This window comes from Carassius gibelio, chromosome A15 (assembly GCF_023724105.1).
Source record: "Carassius gibelio isolate Cgi1373 ecotype wild population from Czech Republic chromosome A15, carGib1.2-hapl.c, whole genome shotgun sequence".
Lineage (NCBI taxonomy): Eukaryota > Metazoa > Chordata > Actinopteri > Cypriniformes > Cyprinidae > Carassius > Carassius gibelio.
In genome coordinates this window covers 15,143,340-15,168,380 of record NC_068385.1, presented here as the reverse complement: position 1 = coordinate 15,168,380, position 25,041 = coordinate 15,143,340, and the positions used below count along the sequence as shown (strand labels likewise).

At 39.2% G+C, this 25,041-nt stretch overlaps 1 protein-coding gene across 9 annotated transcripts in view; it reads right to left on the bottom strand.

Moving 5' to 3' along the window:
* Positions 1-25,041, bottom strand: part of LOC128029306 (pleckstrin homology-like domain family B member 1) — a 67,732-nt gene that overhangs the window by 18,116 nt on the left and 24,575 nt on the right. For all 9 annotated transcript variants that reach the window (XM_052617014.1, XM_052617008.1, XM_052617009.1 and 6 more), the window contains 8 exons: positions 21,829-23,321; positions 11,779-12,045; positions 10,974-11,120; positions 10,630-10,767; positions 3,695-3,823; positions 2,172-2,327; positions 1,980-2,090; positions 456-545 (listed from right to left, as the gene is read on the bottom strand). In XM_052617014.1, coding sequence (XP_052472974.1) covers positions 456-545; positions 1,980-2,090; positions 2,172-2,327; positions 3,695-3,823; positions 10,630-10,767; positions 10,974-11,120; positions 11,779-12,045; positions 21,829-23,321 — 2,531 coding nt within the window. The remainder of the gene's footprint in view (positions 1-455; positions 546-1,979; positions 2,091-2,171; positions 2,328-3,694; positions 3,824-10,629; positions 10,768-10,973; positions 11,121-11,778; positions 12,046-21,828; positions 23,322-25,041) is intronic.

The following is a 25,041-nucleotide window of genomic DNA, read 5'->3' as shown; positions in this document are numbered from 1 at the left end:
GATATGAGTGGAATGAGGAAGCATGAAAGGGGGAGGAGTTGGGATGGTCACTGTCTAATAGGTCAGCCTCGCTGATGTGAAGCATATCCTGGGCAAAGGTTTATAGGTCAAACAATATCCTGAGTCTAAAAGATTTCATTTCCTGTTTCGCTAACCAAACTGTTATGGGATGGCACGGGGGACGCATATGCTACCATGAACATCTGGCTGCAAAGCTAAACCTTATAGCTTTCCAAGCCCAAGAAAACCAAACTACAAAGATGTATTGCAAGGATCTGCATTAACCATATGAAGTTCACATGAGAGCATACTGTACTTGGAAAAAACGTAACATTTAAAAATAAGTTAGCCAACAAATACATTATAATTTCAAACAGGGGAGCAAATATTCAGCAGTTATATCTTGTAGGCTAGCGTAGCAGGCTCATGAGGCATTGGATTATATTTCTGCTTACCTCTTTTATAGTGTTGGAGCTTTTGGGGAACGTTTTTCCACCAGTTAAGCTCTGGTATCTTCTCTCCAGGCTGGCCAGCCTTTCCTTTTCCTGAAACACAGATTCCAAGTAAATCAGTTAAGAATGGTATGAAAAATATAACAGCACAATGGTGTTCAACATTGATTATAACAAGAAATGTCTTGAGCACCAAATCATATTAGAATGATTTCTGACGGATCATGTGACTAAAGAATAGGATTGGAGTCATGGCTGCTTAAAATTTAAAACAGTTATTATAAATTATAATAATATTTCACAATAGTACTGTTTTTATAGTATTTATGATCAAATATGTATGTAGCCTTGGTGAGCAAAATACATTTATCTAACCTAACTAAAATATTTGAAAAACGAATAAAACTAGAAAAATGTTTGAAAAGTGACACCGTTTATTTACATTAACTATCCAAACAAATCAATTCATTCAAATGTGTACTTTTAGTTAGTTAAATCCCAATGCGCAGATTTTAATTCAATCATTTTATGCTAAATGTTTTTTTTTTTATCAAGCAACAATGTAGACATTGCCATGGATAAAGTTTTAGAGTTATTTGGTGCAGTTCCTCAGCCTAAGGTGTTCTTATTTTAGGTTTTGATGTCCTTAAGAATATATATTTGTGGTATTATTACCAAAAACCATTATATTTTTACAGCTCCTTTCTCAGGAGGTTTTCTAAAAACAGGTCGATTTTAGCCTGTGTAATTAATATTCATAAGCCTCTCTTCTGATTGGCCTGTTGTTTCCCGAGTGATGCATGGCAGGCCAACCACAGGTAACTAGGTTCAGCCGACGTCACCGCGCTAGCTGGAGGCGGCCCACTCAAACCAGCACAGATTCGGCTACGTAAGGAGCTTAAAATATCATCTTGTTGTGATGTTGGGTGCCAGAAACGACGTAATACAGCCTCAAATTAGAAATTTGATCGCATATCTGCTGCCACTGCCAGACAAAACACCGGTGACCGCTGTGGTTAAACGCGATAAAACGAGCGGAAAGGACAGAAACTATCGTCAAAAATGCTTGTGTTTGCAGCGCACACTTATTGAAAAGGTTCAATAAAGTATTGTCTTTTGTTGTTATGTACGAGTCTACAGATTTCTTTCCACATGTTTCTTACATCACACGGTTTTGCACACATTGCTCAGCAATGCCACGGACGCGATGTTGTCTGAGGGTTTGACAGTAGGAGAGTGGGACGGTGGGCGGTGCTTGGGGTGGTGACTGAAGGAGGTGACTGTGTAGTTCTGATGTCAACTTTTTACAGAAGTCACAACAGTTCGTGAAAAATCACAGCTATTTTAAGCAGGCTGTGTGCATTTTACTGTGGACTGACTGTTTTGAAATTTACATGTTAGTTAAATAGCCCCTAGATCTTAGTTATCGTGAAAAAGCCAGGAAATTTCAACTTTGACAATATAGGACCTTTAAAATGAGCAAGAACATTAAACGTTAATATAGGAACTCATTTTAATTTCCTATACCTTCTGTAGCAGTTGCAAGGTCAAACTTCTGTCCTTAGCCAGTCTCTCACACTCCTGAGTGGCCTGTATTCCCAGCTGACTGGCCTGGCTTTCCAATGATGCAACTTTTTCCTGGAAACAAAAGTTTGAACATTAGGTTGCGGTGCTGTTGGTGCATCCATGCTTTATTATATGTGTCTATATTTCTTTTACCTTTCTTTTGGTGATGCTGCTGTGGTACTGAGCTCTGTCCTGCAGCAGCTGCTGGCTGATGGTCTCGCGCTCCTCTTCTAGACTGCTCTCCTTCTCTAACTGCTGGAACTCCAGGTCCTCAAACTGCTTAGTCGCAGCCTCAAGGGTCTCAGCTTCCTAAACACACGTACATCCAAGCTTGGAGTCAAACACTAGTCAAAGCATCCCATAAAACTACAGCATTAAGCATGCTCTGCAGCAGTCAAGCTGAGTCAGCTTAGAAACCACAGGGAGGAACCAGAAGAAACTTTATGCAACATGGTCTGTAATCCTTATTTCAATGCAATACAAAAATCCTAAATTAAAAATAGTTTAAAAAGTATTTTATTAAAATATTAACTAAATAACTAAAATATGAATTCATTTGTTATTATAAAAAAAAATGAAAACCTTGGTGCTACACACAGATCTGTGTGGAAATAATACACTCTTCCAGAATCCTTTATGATCTATCATAATACATACAACTGAAACCCAAGTGCATCAAACATCATATAAACTGTCAGCTGGGACGGTAAAACTGGGAAAGACTGAAAAAAAAGAGTCAATTCATCAAAGAATTTCTGATACTGCGAAGCTTGAAGGCTCAGTGCACACACGACATCCCTTCTCTCTCATGCAACCCTTGGGATATTTCTGCCCGCAAAAAGGGCTAGTCATCAAAAACACTGCCCGAGCACTGTCCGATAAGATTCCTTCAACTATTCAAATCAAAATAAATATGATAAATATGACTTCCTGTTCCTTCCTGTGTATTTTTGTATCTTTTTACCCAAATAAAATTTAAATACATTGTAAAAATATAATTTGGCCAAAGTATTATATAATATGTGTGGTATATAGAAAGAAGTGCATGATTTTCCCCCAAACAAGTTAAGTGCAAACCCTTTCAGCAATATTAAAGATTTCATTGGCCATGTAAATAACAGCTGACTGCCTGTATAATACTTAAACAAATACTAACCCTAACCCTATCCTAAACCCTAACCCTAACCCTAACCCAACCTGTTTTGTTTAACTGGTTTGAGGGAAATAATCATGTGAGAGAAGTGAGGGGTATCCAAACAAAACTAGCGTTATGTTAGTTTCTGCATTAATAGATTAGTAGATTGTTAAGTGTTATTACTATTTCAGCACCAGATAGTAGCATGTAAAAAACCTCAAAAATACATCCAAAAATGTCAAAAACATGCAAAATTTTACCAATTAACACCACTTTACATTCCATAAGGAAATTTGACACCTTCTTTAGTACACTAAACTAAGGCAGACAAGAATAACAACATGATATTCCCATCAGAAATCATTCTTAATAATACTAAACATGGAATAATAGTTCTACTAGGATCATCATGGTGGATTGGGTGTATAGACAACCCAAAGGAGCTTAGTTGGGAATGTGTTCTGAAAGGTGGGGTTTATAACGCCAGGACTGTGGGACGGAAGCAGTTCTAAAAGTTCTGCTGCTCCTGATGGTCACTGACCCTCTTGAGTTGTTCCTGTAACTGCTCCCTCAGAGACTCAGGGCAGTTATGAAGCTGGCTCGTCAACTCATTGTACTCATCCTGAAGCCTTTCCAGGGCTTCCCGCTCTGCGTCAACATTAGCCCTCTCCTAGAAAGAAAACACACAGCTCAAATCCACACCATGCAGAAGCGTCCGTGGTTAGAGATCACAATAGAGTGGGTGGAGCAAGAAATGATGAACTCAAAAAGGCCTGTTTACACCAAGGACAATAACTATAAAGATAACAATAAAGATATAGTTCTAAAAATCATTTTTAATATTAAAGAATAGCACACCACAGAGTCCACACCACAGCTATAATGATAAAGGCGAAAAAAAAAATTATATCGTTGGAATCACTTGGAAGATTTGTTTTTTTTTTCTCAGCTGAAGAATGATAAAAACATTTACAGTCAATCAGAATCAATCCTGCTATAACAAGCATGATAATTTTAAGTGGCAGACGAGCGTGTGCATGGAATGAACAGATGATATCATCCGCTTGTATGGACGCTAATATAGTTATCTTTATAGTTATTGTGTTTGGTGTGTACGGGCCTTACGCCTTATAAAATACTATTAACTACGTGGCACTGGACTGTAGGCCATCAACAGGGCCAAACAGACTTCTGTTCTCAGGCATTTCTTGGTCAATGATTTCAGATTTATGGAATTTCCGAAGTTATATGCTTTTTAGATAAGATTATGCTATATCAGATAGTAGGAATTGATTTGTTTGGCATCGTTGGCTAGTTTGAAGCTGGCCATTTTTCTTTCTTTTATCATAAAAAGGAAGATTTGCAATAGCATCATACTTAATGCATGAGATTGTTTTTTTTTTTTTTTTTTTTTTTAGTTAGTCACCAGAAATTTCTAAGGCTAGATGTTGAGCTGCTCTACTGCACATTGAATTCATGCATGGTTTTCTTTTCCAGACCAATATGAGAACATTAATAGCATGTCAAAACATTAATATATCAAAGCACAGACAGAACCAAATTCTGTTTAAAGAACTTTAAAAAGCAATTTTCAAGGTTTATAGGGGAAGTCTCCATGTTTGCACAAACACTGCACAGATTGTTTGTGGTCAAGATCAATCTAGTACAAATTACAGCCAAAGGAAACATGAGGTGGTAGCCAATGGGTTCAAAGCAAATAAACTGATCAGTAAAGATCTGAATTAACAATCCTGTTTTATATATATATATTGCTTTTTGCAATCCAAAGTACTGCAATATCTTTGAATAAAATATATTTAGATGTATATATATATATATATATATATATATATATATATATATATATATATATATATATATATATATATATATATTACATTTTTTAGGAATGCTTCACCCAAAGATGAAAATTGTTTGGTTGCCCATGTCATTATGAACCCATTTGAGGTTTTTTGTTCTCCCACTGTGGAACACAAAAATACAATTTTTGTTGCTTTTTACAAGCAATTACAAAGAATGGGGACTGGAGCATTCAAGCTTCAAAAAGGTTCATACAAGCATCATGCATGCATAATAAAAAAATGACACACACACACATACATGTGTGCCATTATGTAGTTGTTTTGGAATGCACTTTGTTAAAGAGGGAGACAATTTCCTCACTATCTACAGATGGCATGTTCCCGTGATAACGCAGCACCGTGTCCATCAGCAGATTCACTAATGGACATTATGCATTTTAAATTTTAAAAAGTTTTAGACATATTAATTTTCATATATTAACATATTTCAAAAACTTTTTAACATAAAATGTATGTTTATTTGCAACAGTTATGCTAACTACAATAACAATACATTTATGACATTAAAACAGTGAGATCTGCTGACGGACACCATGCTGCATTGTCACGGGCACATGCCAGCTGAAGATGAAGAAATTTCATCACTCCCTTTGCCAAGTGCATTCCAAAATGACTACATAATAGCATACATGTGCCCTGCTCACTCAAAAGTACCACTCCAAGGTGATAGGGATGATCACTTCAGTCACTGATCACCTATGATCGTATGTCACTTGCACATACTTTCACTTGTATGTGTAAGGTACTTTACTAGTGTTTTGTTATTTTTAGAAATCATATGACAGTTTCATCTGTGTAAAGACGTTGGTGTGTTTTTCACTGAAAATTGTGTTTGTCTTACTTGGAAGACCCAATCACCTCTGAGTTTAAGAGAAAAGGCCAATGAAAATTGGTGAGTGGATTTTGCATGCCAAGCCACTCCCTGGTGCATACGGGTTTATAAGATGGCAGAGTGAATCCACTCATTCAGGTTTATGCTGAGAAGTTAAGACCATGAGCCAGCATCCAGGAGCCAGACATGGAGGTTCCAGAAATCTGGATGGGGTGCCACATGATCCCCTGCCCCTGAGAAAGAAGGTCTTTCTTCATGGGAATCCGACAGTGAGGGGCTGTTGTGAAGAGTATGAGTTCTGAAAATCAGGTCCAGGTGGTCCAGGTGGGCCAGAAAGGCTCAACCAGCAAGACCTGTACCTCGTCCTCCCTGACCTTGCATAATGTCTGTGTGAGAAGGCGCACTGGGTGAAACATATTCTTGCATAGACTAGTGCATACAAAGGTCAGGGAATAGTACAACTGGCAGTGGGTGGACTCGTGGGAAGCAAACAGATATACCGGAGCATCCCAAAATTGAGATCAAAATTGAGAATTCAGATCAGCTGGACCACCTGGGGATGGAGTCACCTTTCTCCAGGGAGGGTGAGCTGCCATGAGAGATTGAGCTCCCCAGAATGTGGATTAGAAAAGATGGCAGGTGAGTTACAAACAATCATGTGACGTGATTGTAGATCACCCTGGTGGTTGATAGATATGATGCAACTGCAGTGTTGTCTGTGTGGATCAACACGAGCTTGCCCTTTAGCAGAGGCTCATAGGAAGGCATGGTCCGATCAGGGGCTGAATGTGTGGTGACACATCAGTGTGATGATCAAGTGATGTATCCCACGGTGCCATGCCCATCTTGGGCCTCAGCTGTGTAACTAGTGGTGAAGTGGTCTTATATGGAGCAATCAGATAGGGCTGTAGCTATCGAATATTTTAGTAATCGAGTATTCTATCAAAAATTCCATCAATTAATCGAGTAATCGGATAAAATGTGTTTTTGCTTAATTAAAGTGCAATATAAATTATGCAAGAGAAAATAAGACTCCTGGGTCTCTTAAAATGAACAACTAAGTTTCCTTTTTTAGAAATTTTTTTTTTTTTCATTTTAAATGCATAAAATGCAATGCATACATCAAAAATAAACATTTAATTATGACCCATTGTTTCTCTGTCTGTACTTGTACTGTGAACAATGACAATAAAGTTGACAGATGAATGAAGTGCATTTAAGTGCCATTCAGTTGGGGTTTAAAATAAAGCATTTTCTCAGATGCACATTAAACATTAAACACATAAAACATTCATTTAATTTATCTTTTAATTATTAAAAATTAAGCAAATTTAACTTTTTGGTAAACAAAGGGGATTTACTATTAAAAATAAAACATGAAAGAAATGTTGTGTGATTAAACCTTAAAAAACGGTCTTTTATTGTGACGGCTTGACTTACCTTTACAATTCTGTGTGTGATGTGACGCTAGTTTTACTCAAATCAAATGGTCAAATGCTCATGAAGTGACTGTCAGAGCAGTTGGCTTATTCTTAGTGAGACAGCACGCGCGTTTCAGTGTGTGTGATAAAGGAACTCGTGCTTCTGCTCCATTCATTAACAGAGACACGCAGAACATGCAGGATTGATATTTAAATAGACTGTTCCGGCTTAATATTTACAGATATTAGTCCATATCGTGATTTGATGTAAGTGCAATGACCTATTTTTGATTAATTCATTCAAAATTTGGCAAATTCCGTGCCATTCCGCGTTAAACTGTAAAATCCGTTTTTATGACTGGATTCCGTGATTCCCTCCGCGTTTTCTGCATCGCGGAAATCATAGGGCCCTAGTTGTGGAATGCCAGCTCTATCTTGCAATGGACAGTTGGACACACACCACGACATTCTCTTTACGTTCGTCCGTGCCCTCAAATCAAAACACTGCTGACTCCTTGCATTATGTGATTTCAAACTCCGTGCTTGTGTCTCCTTCCGCTTTGTGGGTGACGTAAACTCGCTGTGTCACAAGCATTGCGAAATAACCTGATGTGAGATTTAAAATAAATAAAAAGAGGCTTCGAGGCAGAGGGATTTGCCTCGATCATTTTTTGCAATCGAGTAACTCGAGTTACTCGAGGAATCGTTTCAGCCCTACAATCAGAGCAGTGTGACTGTCTGTCATATGCCCCAGGTACCTCTGAAATTGCTTCAGTGGCACTACTGTCTTACCTCTGAAGAAACTCAGGCAGTTCAGCACTGATTGTGCACGTTTGTTGGTGAGATGTACTGATATGTTGACTGAGTTCAACTCCATACCGAGTTTTCATAATGGGAGGGTGCCTTCCCCGACTTTGGTAAAGACACAGGGCGACAGGGATAGCCCGAAGGGAAGGACCTTATACTGATAGGACCGACCCTCAAACACAAACTGTAGAAAAGTTCTGTTTTCAGGAAGAATCTAGACATGAAATTATGCGTCTTTCAGGATGACCACTAAAAACCAATCCTGGAGTTGGATGCATCTAAGGATGCACTTCAGTATTACCCTCGTGCATTTGTTTTGGTATTTTGGCCTGATGGACTTGCAGGATGGCCATGGTGTCCAGGGTAGAGGCGGCCTGGCCTGCAGCACTGTAAGCCTTGGCAGCAAGAGCTGACGTCAGCTTCCAGGCTTGGACGATTCCTCCAGGTGGTGGCATTTCGTGGGCAACATCAATGTACCCCTTAGCAGCACAACCATCGAGAGGACCGGAGGAGGTCGATGAGCAGCTTCTGGCCATAAAAGGGGCCATCCACAACTTTATGACCACCTCATGCACTTCTGGGAAGAAAAGAACAAGTAGGATGCAGTTTTGAAGCCACGCTCCATGCTGAGAAACCAAGCATCCAGGGCTGGGTGCTGAACTCACCTCCAAGCTGATGCTCACGGCTCCCCAGGCAAGCATGGCCATAAGCTCTGGGTCGGACTCAGCATTTGCCTCAACACCCGAACAGTCCCAGCAGCCCCGCCAGATCTTCTTGCTGTTGTCAACATCTGATTCTCTAGCAGAGATGGGCCAGCATTGCCATGGTAATATGTTCACAGTGCGTGCATGAACCATCTGCAAATGCATCTTTAGCGTGCTGTATGCCCAGACATGAAAGACAGCGATCGTGGCCATCATCAGGGAACAGGGAAATTACCTCAACCAAGAGGACATGGAGTGGCATCTTTAAAAAAAACGCAAACTATCCTTTATAGCTCTTAAAGAAACTACTCTTTTGTAAAACTGAAGCGCCCAGGGGAATCACGGTAAATGGGGTTACTGTTATAGCATTAAATTGCCAGTCCAGAAAGAGACACTTCCTTTATGAGTTGAATTGCTTTGTATTGCTGCAGTGCACAAACAATATTCGCCTCCAAAGCTAAAATCTGAAGTGGATGCAGGCCATAAACTTATATCCCCATATGTACAGGAGAGTGGCTTGGCATGCAAAATCAATTCGCCAATTTCCAATGGCCTGTTCTCTTAAACTCAGAGGTTCCCAAGTAAGACCACTAATTACTTTTTGTGGAATATAGAGTGCATTGTCGTACTGATATTTTATGTTGCTTTGCATCCTTTTTGAAGTTTGAGAGTTACATATCCTATTCACTGAAAATTCATGGGAAGAAAACTGAGTACAGTGTTTAAAATTTCCCACTTTGCATTCAACAGAAAGTAAGTCCATTAAAAACAAAAGGCATAGTGAAAGAATTAAACATTTTGGGTTAACTGTTCCTTTAAGGATATCACCAAGAGCCGAATACTTGGCAGAATCGAAAAAGGAGACTAAAATACCCAGAGAAACCCAGAATCTGATGGATAAGAAATAAAAGAAACAGCGTGCAGGAAAAAGACTTTCTAAAAGACACCCACTGTAAGTCAAAGAGACTTGCACCACTGGAGCTATTGTCCTTTATAGCCAGCGCGCTAATCCCAAAGCCTGAGTTTATGCTAAGCTAAACAGTTTTGAACCCGAGGGGGAAGCAGAAGAAACCAAGAGACTGTCAGTGCGTAAAAAAGCAGTGAGGAGTTTAGAGGTTAATGAAGGCTTGTTAGTATTGCCAAGCTTTGTAGAGGACCTGATGAGAACCACCACAAAAAGAAGAGGAAAAAGACCACACCTCTTGTGAATGAATGCTTGATTACTACACATAACCTTTGCTTTCTGCCCAAACGAAACCAGTGAACTGCATTTCAAAGTTGACTATCATCTTCAGATCCTCTATTGTAGAATGTAGAATGACCAGATGTAATGGGAAGCAGGTTGGCTAGTTTGTATGATTACTGTCGCTATTTTTTTATTTTTTATTTTTATTAATTGTTTACCTGGGGATGGCAATTGAGACCAGAATGGACCTTGAGTGGCCATCCAGCAGAAAAGCATGTTTTTAAGGAATGTCAGAGACCAGAAAAGGCTGTTCAGTCCAGAGAGGCTCAACAGTATTAAACACAAAATAGTCAGTTTGGGGATTTGAAACTCTTAAAAATTAAGGTGCAGTCACATTTTGGCAAAATTTCACAAGCAAAAACATTCTATTGTCAATAGTGTATACATATAAATAACTGCTCACAATGAAGTCACTTTTAAACCAACCAGATTTCCGTTCCGCAAATTTATGTCTAACTAAGATGATGTGGATCCCTAAGCAATGCTAAATATGACCACACCTTTATGGAAACATTTTTACTTCTACATGTAAATATATAGACAATTACATTCTGTGAACTTTTACGTGGTGTGTGTATCCTACCTTGTCTTTCTCTCTCTGAATGGTGCTCTCCAGTTCACTGAGTTTGCGCTGTAGCTGGTTGATAATCTCTGTCTCAGCCTCAATGTGCTCCAGCTCGGCCTGTCTCTCTCCCTGCAGAAGAGCTCTTTCCATTTCCGCCTGTTCAGATCAACCCGTCAGATAGAGCAATTCTCACACAGGCCACATAAACACACCCAAGTGCTCCATTTGACATTCTCTGTTCCACTACGCATCACTTCCCTCTGCTTCCAACTCTTATCCTCTATAATTAGGAAAGGACTTCCTGTGTCTCCTTCAGTGTATTTAACAAGCTATATAACAATGTTTATGAGAGAGTGACTCACCTCCTGTTTGGACTCTTGAAGTTGCTGCTCCAGTTCTGTGATTCGAGCTTTGAGCTCATCTACCTTTGCCAGCACTCGAACCCGCTCCTCCTCCAGGTATCCCAGTTCCAGACGGCCAATGCTGCCCGATCCCAGAGAGTCCTCTGCCTAAAATACAATTCACACACAGTTTATATAATTAACTTTTCATATATACTATTGTTTAAAAGTTTGATGTCAGTAAGTTCTCTTGTAATGTTTTTGGAGTCTCTCATGCTCACCAAGGCAGTGTATTGATCAAAAATACAGTAAAACAGTACAACTGTGAAACATTATTACAATTTCAAATAATTGATTTCTATTTTAATATATTTTGAAATGCAGTTTATTCCTGTGATGGCAAAGCTGAATTTTTCAGAAATCAATCTAATATGCTGATTTGCTGCACAAGAAACATTTCTTATTATTATCAGTGTTAAAAACTGTTCATTTTCGTAGGAACCGTAATAATTTTTTTTTCGTGATTTCCTGATAAATAGAAAGTCAAAAGAAAAGCATTTATTTTCTAATAGGAATCTTTTGTAATGTTATGAATTTCTTTACTTTCACTTTTGAATAAAAATATGAACAAAAGTATTAATTTCATCCAAAAAAAAAAAAAAAACTTTTTACTGTAACTGCAGTTGTAGTTAAATTATTATACAAATATGTAATATGAAGTACATTAATATTTTATAGATAGATTGAATGTAGATACTAACATTGCTAATAGTGCAAACATATATACCACAATTGTCCTTATTTAAAGAAGTAAACAGACTCTGACCTGTCCATTTTGTCCATTTAGCAGAGCTGGTGGGGTCCGTCGGTCCTGCTGTGCACTCTCAGTGCTATTGCTGTCCTCCTTCAGGCTCTCCTCTCGGCTTCCACGATGTCTCTGCGTCACCCTTAGGGAAGCACTGCTCACACTGTCCAAAGAAGGATGTCTGACATTAAGCTGGTCCCTTGAGCCAAGCCCCAGATCTCCCGCCGGCCCGTCACCCTTGTTATACTCGGCGCAGAGGTTCAAGATTGTTTCCAGCCGCTGCCGTTCCTAAAACACAACACATGAGCTATTAGATGAGTCAGGGGGTTGCAAAAGTTTTCCTCACGTTATCTAATTTCCTCTGCGCCAGACACAGGCACTCAGCATCCTACTGATGCAAATCTGAAGAGAGGAGAGGAAATAAACAGAAGCGCCACTGTCTGGAGAGACTCTTATCAGGACCCTGTCCTCAAGCGATAGGACGCAGCCCTGCTTTCAGCACATACAAACACCCAGCGCTTGTCAGAACAGGCCCTCTCTTACGGCAGACACTGAAACAACTACGCAACTACACAGAACTCATGTAATGTCAGCCTGGGGGGTCTGAACTTGGTAACAGCTGACCACTTAAGTGAGTCGGGCCCACCTCAAAGACACATTTTCAGTGTGACCTTTCGCCATTATAAGCCATTTGCCCCAGACTGAGGCACCGACTCAGTAACACAGTCTGTATGGTATGCAAATGGAGAAAATATACTTTTTCTTATGATATGTTAATATCTAGAAATGTTTATACAATTGGCTGTAATATATTGTGTGGGAAAATGCATTTAACAATGGTTTTGGGGTTCTATGAATGCAATGTATTCATGCAAGTGCAGTTTCTTGTTAAATTATGCAGAGAGGTATTCAGAGGTATTAATTGAAAAACTGAGTTACTACTGTGAGAACAATGAGCACTCCCCTAGTAAAAAAAAAACCCTATGACATGATTTATTTAAAATACATGTATTTCATACTAAGTATACTTGAAATCCATTAACATGTTTACTGACATATCACTTAAGACTTACTGATATAAAATAATAATTAAATTTAATTTGGAGAATTTCTTTATATAATGCACATTTCTTAATATTATGCCTAAAATGTGTTTTAATATCACTATTAATAAAGATGTATGATTTCCGTGTAATATCAGTCTATATATGAAAGATTTTTAAAGTGTAGCGAAGTATACATTGCAATAGTTCCACTTTAGCACAATCAGACATTCTTAAGTATATCTTAAGCTGGACCTCAACACTATTTCCACACAATTAAAGTGCATTAAGCACAACATTAGTTGTTCTTAGTCAGCAGACTTCAAGTTTAATAGTTAGGTATGCCAAAAGTATTGCAGGGTATTTTTTATTAAGCACATAAATATGCAAATGCCTTTGTAGTATATATAGCACAAAATAAATGAATTTCAAATATATTTTACTATATGTATTTCATTATGTCAATATGTGAATATTACACAGACTTCCCATAATCTGTATATTATATTTGTATTATTTTACAAACTTTTATCCTAGGATCTAAATTATATAATGGCCCTGTCCCAAATGGCGCACTTCATGTGGACTTTCGGTCTCGTGGACTTAAATTGTGTATGCTCGCCGAGTCTACGAGTCCTTTGGCCGTCCCATTCAGAATTTTTACGTTCTGAAGTGTGCTCAGCAGCGCCCCCTTTGTACCTTTAAAGCGGTCTTCCATGAAGCCCGCATAGATGCAGGCTCCGCACACTTTAACTACCCAGGAATCCTTGCGAAATGCCAATCAGACAACGGATGGGAGGAGATTTCGCTCAAGAGCAATTGATGACATCGCTGAGAAGAAAATCTTTAAGTGTAGGTATCATTATGGTTTTTATAACAATGCACCCTCGTGGACTCGCGCCAAGGGCCCTATAGGTCTGCACTACATGACGTCACCAAAGTGTGGACTCTGAGGAAGTCCACAAGTCCAGAGTGTGCCATTTGGGACAGGGCCAATTACTTTTGGGGTTTTAAGAAATGCTAATTTTAGAGTTTATTTTTTATTGTTTTAATTGTATACACTACTATTAAAGAGTCTGGAGTCTTGTATATTCAAATAGAAAACTCTAGTAATATATTCTAGTAATATATCACAATATTATTCTTTTTACTCTATTTTGATCAAATAAATGCAGCCTTGGCGAGTACATAACACTTTATGAAATCTTACTAACACCACTCTTTTAAATAGTAGTATACGTACATTTAAAATACATATTTAATTTTCATAAATCTCAACCTCGCTGAAGGATGTAAAATATTTGCACATGATGATTAAATTCACAGCAGAAAAGAAGGATAAACAAAAAGAGGCATGCTGGTACTCCGGCAGGTTGTGTGCGCTCTCTTTGATGTGCTCTAGAGACTAGATGAGCACAGTGTGATCTGTGGAGGACTGTGATGAGTATTCTACAAACCCTTAATTAGCTCAACCTGTAATCATCAGCCTCCCGAATCTCCAGGACCACACTGAAACGAGAAACACTGCTGAGGGGAATCGGTTCAGACCGTTCCCATGGCCCTCTCCCATCAAACTACCGAATCACAGACAGAGAGATGCTTCTATATCTGATCCGTTGTGACATAGATCACAAAACATACACAGCTCCTCACACAGGAGAATGTTCAGTCACCGATCAGAACCACATCAACATGTCTTCACCTGAAAGGGCTGTCTCATCAAAAAAATTACACGTCTGAATTACAAAAAGCCACCGTGCTTTCATTCCTCAGGCTTCCAGCCAGGCTCCGTAACAACCCTAACACCCTTCTAATACAGAAGAGAACGTTTCTCGTCAACGTCAATTTGCACCAATAATTGCTGTATATACTGTAATACCTTAATTATCTCTGCTTTAAAACCAAGAGCAGCATCTCCCATTTAAGAGATTTTTTCAGTCAAAACCTGTTAAAACGGTTCTCAGTTCTAAAAGAGACGTTTAAACCCGTTTTAGACCAGGACTACAACAGAGCCCAATGTGCACAACACTAATTTATGAGTTTAAAGGGCCCTGTGTAGTTGTCATTACAAGTCCCCCTAGGGGAAGGAAATTGTTTAAGATCATGGCACACCCTGAGTCTTAAAAGTGCTGTGAAACACACAGAAGCTGAGGGAACAGTAGGAGGGAGTCTAATCATTTGATCTGCTTCCATCCAGGGCCTGTTTGAGCATCTGATCCTGGAGTTTACAGCCATGCTTGAAGAATGTTTTCAATCAAAGCCAGCACTACCTGAACACTTCTAAAGCTATACGCGGTTTAATTGTGCTGTAAAGTAGTGCTAATAGAACACATGAGGGAACACGTTCACGCTACAGTCATGTAACAACATATTTGACTCAATAATTGCAGACAAAATTCCTACATGTATATGTAAATACCAATATATGAAAGCACACTGTAAGTCAGACTAATCTGTGTAAAAGTACAATATTAGTAATTAAACACTAGTTTATGGTACATTTGGATTAAATACACTTTATATGCACAGTAAAACTAACTCTGATAAAAGAATGCAATGAAAACCACTCACTCACCCTCATGGTGACGTGTTAAAAGTAGCACACTAGTTAGAGTCCTGTGGTTCTCTCAGATGTTTCCTCACTGAGTAGCTCTCCAGAACTCACACACACGCTGAGGCAGATGAACAATTAAAGCCCCTACTCCCTCCGCCTCAAACACACACCACACACACACATACACTCTCTGGTCCGTTTTCTCACAGCTTGTCCCGGTAGCTATGATCGCACTACATCTGGCTCATCAGCCTCAGTTCTCTGCTGGTGGCTGCTAATGATAAAATGATTCAGTGTTCACAGAGACTTATTGAAATGGATGTCTTGTTTCATCAAGGTTTTGAAACACAAGGGAGGGGAGGCCCAGATGTAAGTTTAACCAGCATTCATTGTAACCCACTCAGGGTAAACAACAACGCTGTTTGTGTGGGTGCTGGTCAAATGTTCTCTTTGAGACTGGTTAATGTGAAAATTACAATTCAGTCAAATGCTACATGCTGAATGCCAGATGGAAAAATAAAGATGGTTTCCGCTGAACGGGTTTGTAGGATAAAAGTGCTTCATACTTTCCAGATGACAGCAATGAACAGACGTACTGTAGCTCTCTGTTTACAAATCTCCCCAACTTCGCGATGATTTTTTGGTGAGCGTGTGTCTTAAAGGTACATTTCTCACTCAGGTGTGTACGTTTCAGGAAAATGGCAATGGTTCCATTTACACTGATCTGTAAAGTGGCCAATTCTGAGTTTCTTCTCCAATCTAGTTAAATAAGAAGTTAAAATGATCTTTATGTGGTCATTTATATCATATCTGTTATAATATAAAACTTATATCAAATTCTAAAAACTTTGAAGTTTCATTCTTAAATCTCTGAATTATCATTAGCATTGCTTTTTATTGTCTAATTACTTTAAGTTTTACTTTCTGTTGTTGCTCAAAGCCATTAATCAATAGTGTACATCCAATAATAATAACAACCTATTAATATGATAAATATAAATTATTGAATAATACTAATATACTTTATATATGCACACACACACACACACACACACATACACACACACACACATATATAATATTAACCTTTTTGTGCAATATTTAATATAGTGTAATTCATGAGTTATTTTAAAAGTAAATCAACTGCAATTGTATGCTAAATGCAAACGTAGATTGATGTAAACATTTTATTAATTCCAAAACAGATGACTGAAAGACAGACATTCATTGTTTAAGAACATTAAATTCGGAAAAGAACCTCAGTTTGGTTTCCCTGACTAAAAATAATTAGTAGAAGTAGTAGTAGTATTAGTAGAAGAAAACAGAAAATTACTGCTGTTTATGTGTCCTGTGAATTTAATAAAGTCAGATTCATACTGTATATAAATAAAATAAAAAAAAGACATTCCAGCTCTTTAATTTCTGCTCACTCATTTTTATGCATTCCAACCACACATGGACCAATCAGAGCTCAGGAGATGTGGGCTTTGCCTTTTGATCCCAGCTCTTACATTCCACTGTATTCCCTCTGTCTGGAATGACACACACACAAACCTACAGCTCCTCAAATCTTTTTTCAGAGCCTCTCAAACCCCCAGCCATGTCACAGGCTCTCTCCTGCTTTTCCCGTCCTTTTTCTCTCTCTTAATGTGTGACGGCTTCACGGTGCGACTCTTACTGCTGTGATGTGCCCGAACTGCTTGAAAACCTTTAACCAGACAGACTTCAGATGCTTCCGTATTGGCTAACCAAAACACCATCCAAAAGATTTTTAAAGTGTGATATTGAGAGCTCTCAGCACATGCATATTTGTATACATTTTCCATTAAATAAAAATAATATTAAAATAAGTTTTTACACATCAAATATTTCTATTAAATATTGTTTTTTCACATGCTGACATGTTGATTTCGAACTGAAGTGTGTAATTTCTGTGCCTAAACTGAACTGCAAAAATAATCATTCTCCAACTGATTTCCTGAATACTCACCCCATCTGCATTTGGTTGAATAAAGGGGTAGTCCCGCCCCAAACTCATGCCACTGGTTGAGTCAATGTCACTCCCACTATCACTTTTGGAAAAATAAACCTATAAAAATTGTTTCCTTATAGATACAGAATGAATGAATGAATGTTCATGGAGGAATAAAGAAGTCTTTCTCTTTCCTCTTTTCAAAGCTTGCCTGCAGAAAACCCATAGTGTGAAAATCGTCCTAATATTTTCAAACACAGACTAAATCAAGCACAGTCCTCCAGTAAACATCCTGGGACGACACTTCTGTTGCTGAAATATGTGATATTTTCAACAACATAGACAACTGCTTTCTTTCTGAATGTCTTGGAAAAACAGGACATTAGCACGAGCCAAGTCAACAGGACCAGATGCATCGGATCATGGTGCACTCCAAAATAATGGGAACCTCTAATTTCACACAGAGTTTGAGGGAAAACAGCCTACATTTTTGGAATAGATAAAAACGTCTAGACATGCACAGTTGTGAAACATGGGAAACTTGCTTCACCCTCAACATGAGGAATCCAAAAAAAATGCCATGGAGAAATACACATATTAGTCCTTGATTCATCAATAACTACATAAATAAACACACAGTATTCGAGAACCTAAATAAGGTTGTTTTTTAAATTCAAATTGTAGTCTTCAAGGACTTGCCTTTGTGTTTCTGAATGTACACATAAAGGTATATTTGTGGCCTAATAAACAAAAAAATGTTTACTTGAGTATTGTGCAGAATTGTGGCATATAATTCACATAATGGATGCATTATCCTCGACGACCAAAGATAGAAAACAGGGCCCTCTCTAAAAGCCTTCAGATATCTGCCAAAAGAGCAAGACATAAATAGTGGTTAATATTAGACCTTGCATGTTATCTGTATAATGCATTAAGGATATAGAGTGGTCTGTGGCCTCCTCAGGTTAATCAGTTTGGCTCATTGTGTCATTTCGTGGCCAAGATTAGAACATCGAGATGTAACGGGAGGACAGAACTAACTGCCGCTCGTGTGAATCCCTTGGCACACTTTTGAACAGTAAGAGTATCACTGCCAGCTCTTCACAAAAACACCAGTGTGGAGGGAGAGAAGGGTCTCTGCTCACATTTTATTTACACATTTATATTTTCCTGCTACTCCCTTGTCAAAAATGGACAATTATCAAAAACGGTGCACAGGGTCATACACACAAAGACACAATACCACCAGGGAAAATGAAAAGAAACAAAATCCTCTCCTCACCTCAATAAATTGCATTAATTTGTGGTTTCATTTGTGTTAGTTGCAAACTTGTTGGACGATCAATATAATTTAGTTTGCTACTTTAGGGTTTGTTCAAATCTCTAACATTAAGTATGAGCAATGGCTACTAATAATAAAATCACAAGACTTTATTAATCCGGACAATGGACATTAAGCACCTGTTATGTAGTGTAAGTATCAAACTCTAGTATCAAAGTCTGTATCTTTCAGGAATACAAAGGCACTTGTGCAAATGTCAAACAGATCTTTCTGAGAACCCTTGAATATTGCTTTATATAATTCGATGTGTTGTGGCTAAGAGCACTCTGTGTTTTTCTTCACTGTCTTGATTACAAGAGCCGGGTCAGAATAAGTAAAGTCTGCACTGACCCAGATAATCAGTGCCACAGAAAGTCAGTTAACTGTCTCTTTTTACTAAATACTCTCTCCTCTTGTTGTGAGGAGAATCAGCATTAATCTGTCCCAGAGCAGATAACTCACTTTACACTGAACTAACTCACTGAACTGCAAGAACCCAGGAAGCAAACACATAAAACCATCAACAAAATGGTCAAGAGGGAGCTCATATGAGTCTCATATGACTCATACTGCTTTTATCTTCATCGAAAAGATTCGGATTGCACTTCACTGAGTCAAAACGCAGTTGAATGCCCGGTTAATGAATTACAATAGCTCTTGTCTCTTCCTCCCTCATATCTTTTACAAACATGCATAGTTATTTATCTGCATGTGGCCAGTGAAAGGTGATATATTTAGTCTGCTAATGCACAAGAACAGTGGGATGGATGCTTGTCATACAGACTTCTTGTGTCCCCTGGGCAGAAGACCCATGACTGCTCTCCCAACAACATGGAAGTGGTTACGTTTTCATAGTAGAACAATTTCCATCAACCTGCCTGCCTCCCTGCAACCTATAACCATTCCAGTTCATTTAACAGTTTTTAACATATTATAAATATAATATAATATAATTATACAGCGTGCTTCCCACCGATCAATAAAATCTTATATAGATCAGTGGTACTTCCTCACTGACACGTCTGCTTTTCCCGTGCAGCAAATGTCAGTTTTATGGAGTAATGGAAATGCAATGTCATCATGGGAGAAACGAGGTCATCTTTAGCAGGGCTGGCATCAGTATGGCACTCGAGCTGACTGACAGAACGGTCTTCTAGTGACTGACGCCATATGCCAAGTGTGTGTGTGCCAAAGCTGTATCTAAGGTAACCATGTGTGCCTCTGGAGCCTTGTAGCAGTTTAGGGATGATAAATTTTGCACCGCAGACTGGACTTGCTCACACTTACTCAGCTGTACATGCACAAAATGAAGAAAAAAATATATACTTTCTTGAAAAAAAAAAATGTTCATGGTCAAGAAAGCCCTTTTTGTTTATTTGCATCTGACTACATGTGAACTAGTAAATTAATAACAAAGTAGAATATGCCAATATTTATAACAGGACACTAAATATTGTTTACAGAGCATATACCAATGACCAAGAATATTCAGAACAAAAAATGTTAAATAAATAAATAAAAATTGGGTTGGGCTGAACCATTGACCAAGACAGTGGCGTTTAATTAGCATTTCTACAAAGGTACATACGCACGATTTGGATAAGCTACAACAAGTAAAAATATCAGCAGTATGGATGCACTTCACTTTGACCAAAAATGATGTTAGAATAGCAATATGTAAAATTTGTATGGTTGAAATATCAAGAGGTGGCTACATCACTACTGCATTGATTTAGTTGCATCACTACTAGTAAAAACCTGTACACCTCTACTCCTGAAAACCTATCCATTAGAAATCGCATTCATCTCAATGCCAGTTGCTTAGCATAGGACTCCCCTTGTAAGTATCCGATTCGAAATCTGCCACCTTTGCTCAATGCGACTCAGATTTAGCTTCCAGACTGCAACTGCAATAAACACCACAGTCTCCTTCTTGATTCCTTTAGTGCCGGCCATGCGTTCTGTGTTTTGCCTGACCTCTCCTCAGTTGCCAGAAAAATCAAAACCTGCTGCAACACTCCCTTTAGCACATTTCTGCTTGTCATGCTAGGCAGACTCATGCTCCTTCCCAGCAGGAGCCAAGGGGCAGTCAATCAGCTGAACGTCGCCGATCCAGCCATCAGACCATGTCAAAATACCTATGTTAAAATTCAATTCACAAGACAGAGGGTGACATAATGTCTGACAGTCACATTTACTAAAGAAAATCTGATCTTTCTTCACTGAAAAAACATTCTTTGCTATTTACACTTGACATTTTGCAAATATTTGTACTGTACTGAACCTTTTTGAAGACCAAGCACATGGATGAGGATGAGGTCATTGGCATGTTAAGCTCGTTTATTGTAGCTCATTCTTTCGCCATTTATCCAGCACATTTTATCAGCAAAAAGCCAAATAAAGCATAATAGGAGCATTCTAGAACTGCTCTTGCTTAGCGAAAAACATTACAGATTGTCTCTTTTGGGAGTATTGAGAATTAACTCTGTATGCTCAATTAGATCACCTTCTTTTCTGAGAGCAATAAACAACCACAATGGGTAATTACAAGAGAAGCAGACAAGAGCTTTTTCAGACACAAACACATAAAACTTCACAGGGGCTTTTGCCTCAGCGGCTTCATTGTGGGCTGCAAACTGGACCAAGATGTCGACAGTTCCCTCCCACCTCTCAATAAAAGAGACAACAAACAATGGGGTTGCCATGGTATGATCAGAGCCCTCTGCCTCAGCATGACAGTAGATTAGTCAGTGTGTCAGTTTTGCCTGAAATGCGTAGTATCATTTCCTCCAAATGTCCTGAATTCTCACCAAAAGCACAACTGTTAACGCTTGCTAGGTGTTATGATTAGATACAGCCATTGGTGTGCACTTTCTGGAAAATATTAACTGTAGAAACTTGCAATTTACATATCACTGAAGGACATGCAGAGGCAGCACTCTACTTGACATGTACAAACAGAGACAAAGTATTTCTTAGAAGAATTATTTATAGTATTATGTGGCTTTCAAGTAAGCATCTTCAAAAAAATGATGTTAGACCTTTCCTCAAAGCTAACTGCAATTTACTTTGGTCTCAAGGTCATTTTAGTGGATTTACTGTATGAAGACAGTTTTCTCATAAATCCTACTTGGTTTGATATTGTGTTATGCATGTAAACGTACTACTGCATCTCACTCACCAGCCTCTCCATTTCTTGCTCTCTGAGTCGTTCTTCTCTTTGGCGCCTGTGGTACTCCAGAAGGTCATCCTCGTTGTCGCTGATCTCTGAGATGCTATTTTTGCGCTCCCTCATACCTGGGTGAGGCATCCGGAGGTCCCTGTGGCCTGCTGACATCTTTCTGTGGCTCCTGGGACTGGATCGGGGCGATGACCCAGGCAGAGAACCCAGGCTAAAGGCAGAAGAGAGCGAGTTCCCAAAACTATCCTTCCATCCACTGCCTTCCCCCATCAGTCCAGAAGTAGGTGAAGGACTACGAGCACGCATCCCACGAGGGCTGAATGGTTCTTCTGTAGGAGACCCTGCTTTCCGCCTGAGTCTGGGACTTTCTGGCACCATTCTTGGGGATGGACTCTCTGGAGTCCGCAGGGTTCCTGGTAGAGCTCCGGGGAGCACAGGAACCCCCCTGCGAGCTATGGAGGGGCTTAGAGGGGGAAGCTCCCTCATGCTACTCCCTTCAAGGTTCCTGCGGGCCAGCCGCGGACTTTCTGGAGGCTGCAATGTGCGAGGATGTGGCTGTGGAGGTCCACCCTGAATGATGTGGACAATGGGGTCCAAAGGGGGCTGGAAAGATCGTGAGGGTGGGGAGAGTTGGTTAGAAGGGCTAGAGGTCAAGGAGCGATCTGGCTGAGGCTGAGGACTTGATGACCGATCCTGCAGAACAATGGCAGTTTTGTTTCTAGGGCTAGAAGGTGAGGAGAATGGGGATGCAGTGAAGAATTTGGGGGTCAGTCTGGGACTGCCTGGAACTAGAACCCGACTGACAGATGGGTAATCAGTCGGAGCAGTAGAGATTGAGACTGCAGGCAGACTGTGAGTCTGTATGGGGCTGTCTGGGGTTTTAGCCACCGAGCTGTCTTGGTTCAACCCCTTACGACTTGGCTTTGGGCTTGGCGGTGCTTCTAAAAGAGCCTTTCGCTGGAGTCTGGGACTCTCAGACACCTTTGACTCACTGTTCCCACCAGAATAGCTTGGCAGTATGGTCCGTGGCTGAGGTATGGGTGGCTGGCTGGTGAAATTGTAACTAGAAGACCTCACTGGTACAGGAGGAAGTGTGTGAAGCTGGTCCTGACAACCACTCGGAGATGGACTGTTGTAGCTGCCACTGCTGGCAGCTGATGGGGATGAGAGAGGAGAGAGAGGAGAGAGAGGGGAGGTATTCTCATAGCTGGAGCCCACAGACATAGCACCAGGGCTCGTTGGGGGTGAGAGAAGGAAGCGCCCCCCTCCATTTAACATGGGGGACAAGGGAGACTGGGAGATGGGCTGACCAGAGGGCTTCTTTGAGGAAGAGGGCTGAGGGTCATCCATGACTAATGAGTCCATAATGTCCTGAAGGTCCTTCTCAATGGAACTGACGATGGCACTGTGCTCAGGGCGCACTCTCTCGTTGGAGACCAAGTGAGATTTCGGCACACTTGACGAGTGGTTCCCATTGACAAGGTTCCCGGAATCTGAAGGAAAAGATAACAATCATAAGCCTTTGCCATACACAAAAATCTAAATCCATATCTTTTAGAACAGTTAAGGTGTAGCTGTAATTGATTAATAAACAAATATTTCCTCTGAATGAGTGGAAATGGTTCAGATAAACAATCTGAATGATTTGTTTTCACATTAGATTGAAAAGTTTTTGAGTCAACAATGACTCTTTCAAAAAAAGAAGGAAGTCTTTTTTCAAAATAATGGACAATCTGATAGTGAGTAGTTGGACAATATTTAAGGATTTGACTCATTGGGCTAAAAGTAAGTTACTTTAGTTGAATAGCAGAAATGTTACAAATAAAAAATACTAGAAATATGTTAATGACTTTATACATTTAAGTGAATTTATAAGGGTTTCATATAAATGCTAAATAATATTTAGGTTTCAAAGGATTTAAACTTAATAGAAAAACCATAATAAAACCATCATACATGCTTTCGGATATCTTCACTTGACCATGTCAAGATGTTAGGGACCATTTGATGACAACTACATGATGTAAAAAAAAATGATTGACTGAGTAACTGAAACAACTTGAAAGAATCGATTCTCAATAATGATTCAGAATTCCCATCACTAGACACATGAGCCCAACAGAGTGCAAACAGGAAAAGCACTTACGAGTAAGTGGATGCATTTGGCTTCTTCACCCCACCTAACCCCAACTATTATCCTCAGTACTACCTTAGCTTTTAATGCAAGTACCTGCAGCTCTTTTGGCACTGCAGAGATGCATTTAATCCATTAGCCCCATTCAACAGCCTACAAATTTAACACTGCTGCCAAACCCACAGAAGATGAATGCTCAAGTAGAAATAGTGGTTACCAAATTGAAAGTCAGAGAGAAAGTCTGCCAGGCTCCAGCCTGAGAGGATAAACGTCAAATGAATATGTGCTCACTGCTCATATAGCTAAATCACAGACAGCCCTGCTGGTAATTCAATCTATCTCTCAGGCAACAGACTATCTCCAATGGAAATGGTTCATCTGCTAAGACAGACCTACAAAGCAAACATAGTCATTATCTAAAACAGTGGTTTTCAAACTGGGGTCCGGGAAACCCCAGGGGGTCACTGCAAGGTAATTTCATGGTAATATTCTGCTTTGGAACAATTTTTACAGTGAAAAACAATTCAGTTCAAATAAATCTGATTTAATTCAAAATACAATTTAATTGAAAATACTCATCCTCAAGTTTAAACACAAAATCATTAGGATCTCTCATATCTGGAGGTCCTTGGAATCACAAAAGTTCGAAAACTTCTGGTCTAATCCACTATTTAAAATAATGCCAAAATAATGCCAAATGTATGTTTTTCCCTGTCAATTCATCAGAACATTATTATTATTTTCATATAACACTCCAGATGTAAACGATTTAAACCTATATCAAACTTATTACATAGGTGTTATGTATAGCCTACATAAGATTGATTCTAAGTCAGTCACATAACTGATTTCACAACATCCAAAACTTGATCAATCTTGCTCTTAGCTTAGTGTTTGCGTTTCTATCCCACAAATCTCTCATGATTACAAAACACACTCTGTTCAAACTCCTCACAAATGATGCATAAAAGACAACCCCCTTTCCTCATGTTATTTATTATTTTTTTATAGTCATCGTGGTTTAGAAATAAGTCAGAGCAGCTGACAATTCCTCTGCCTCAATTTTCCATTTAAATCCC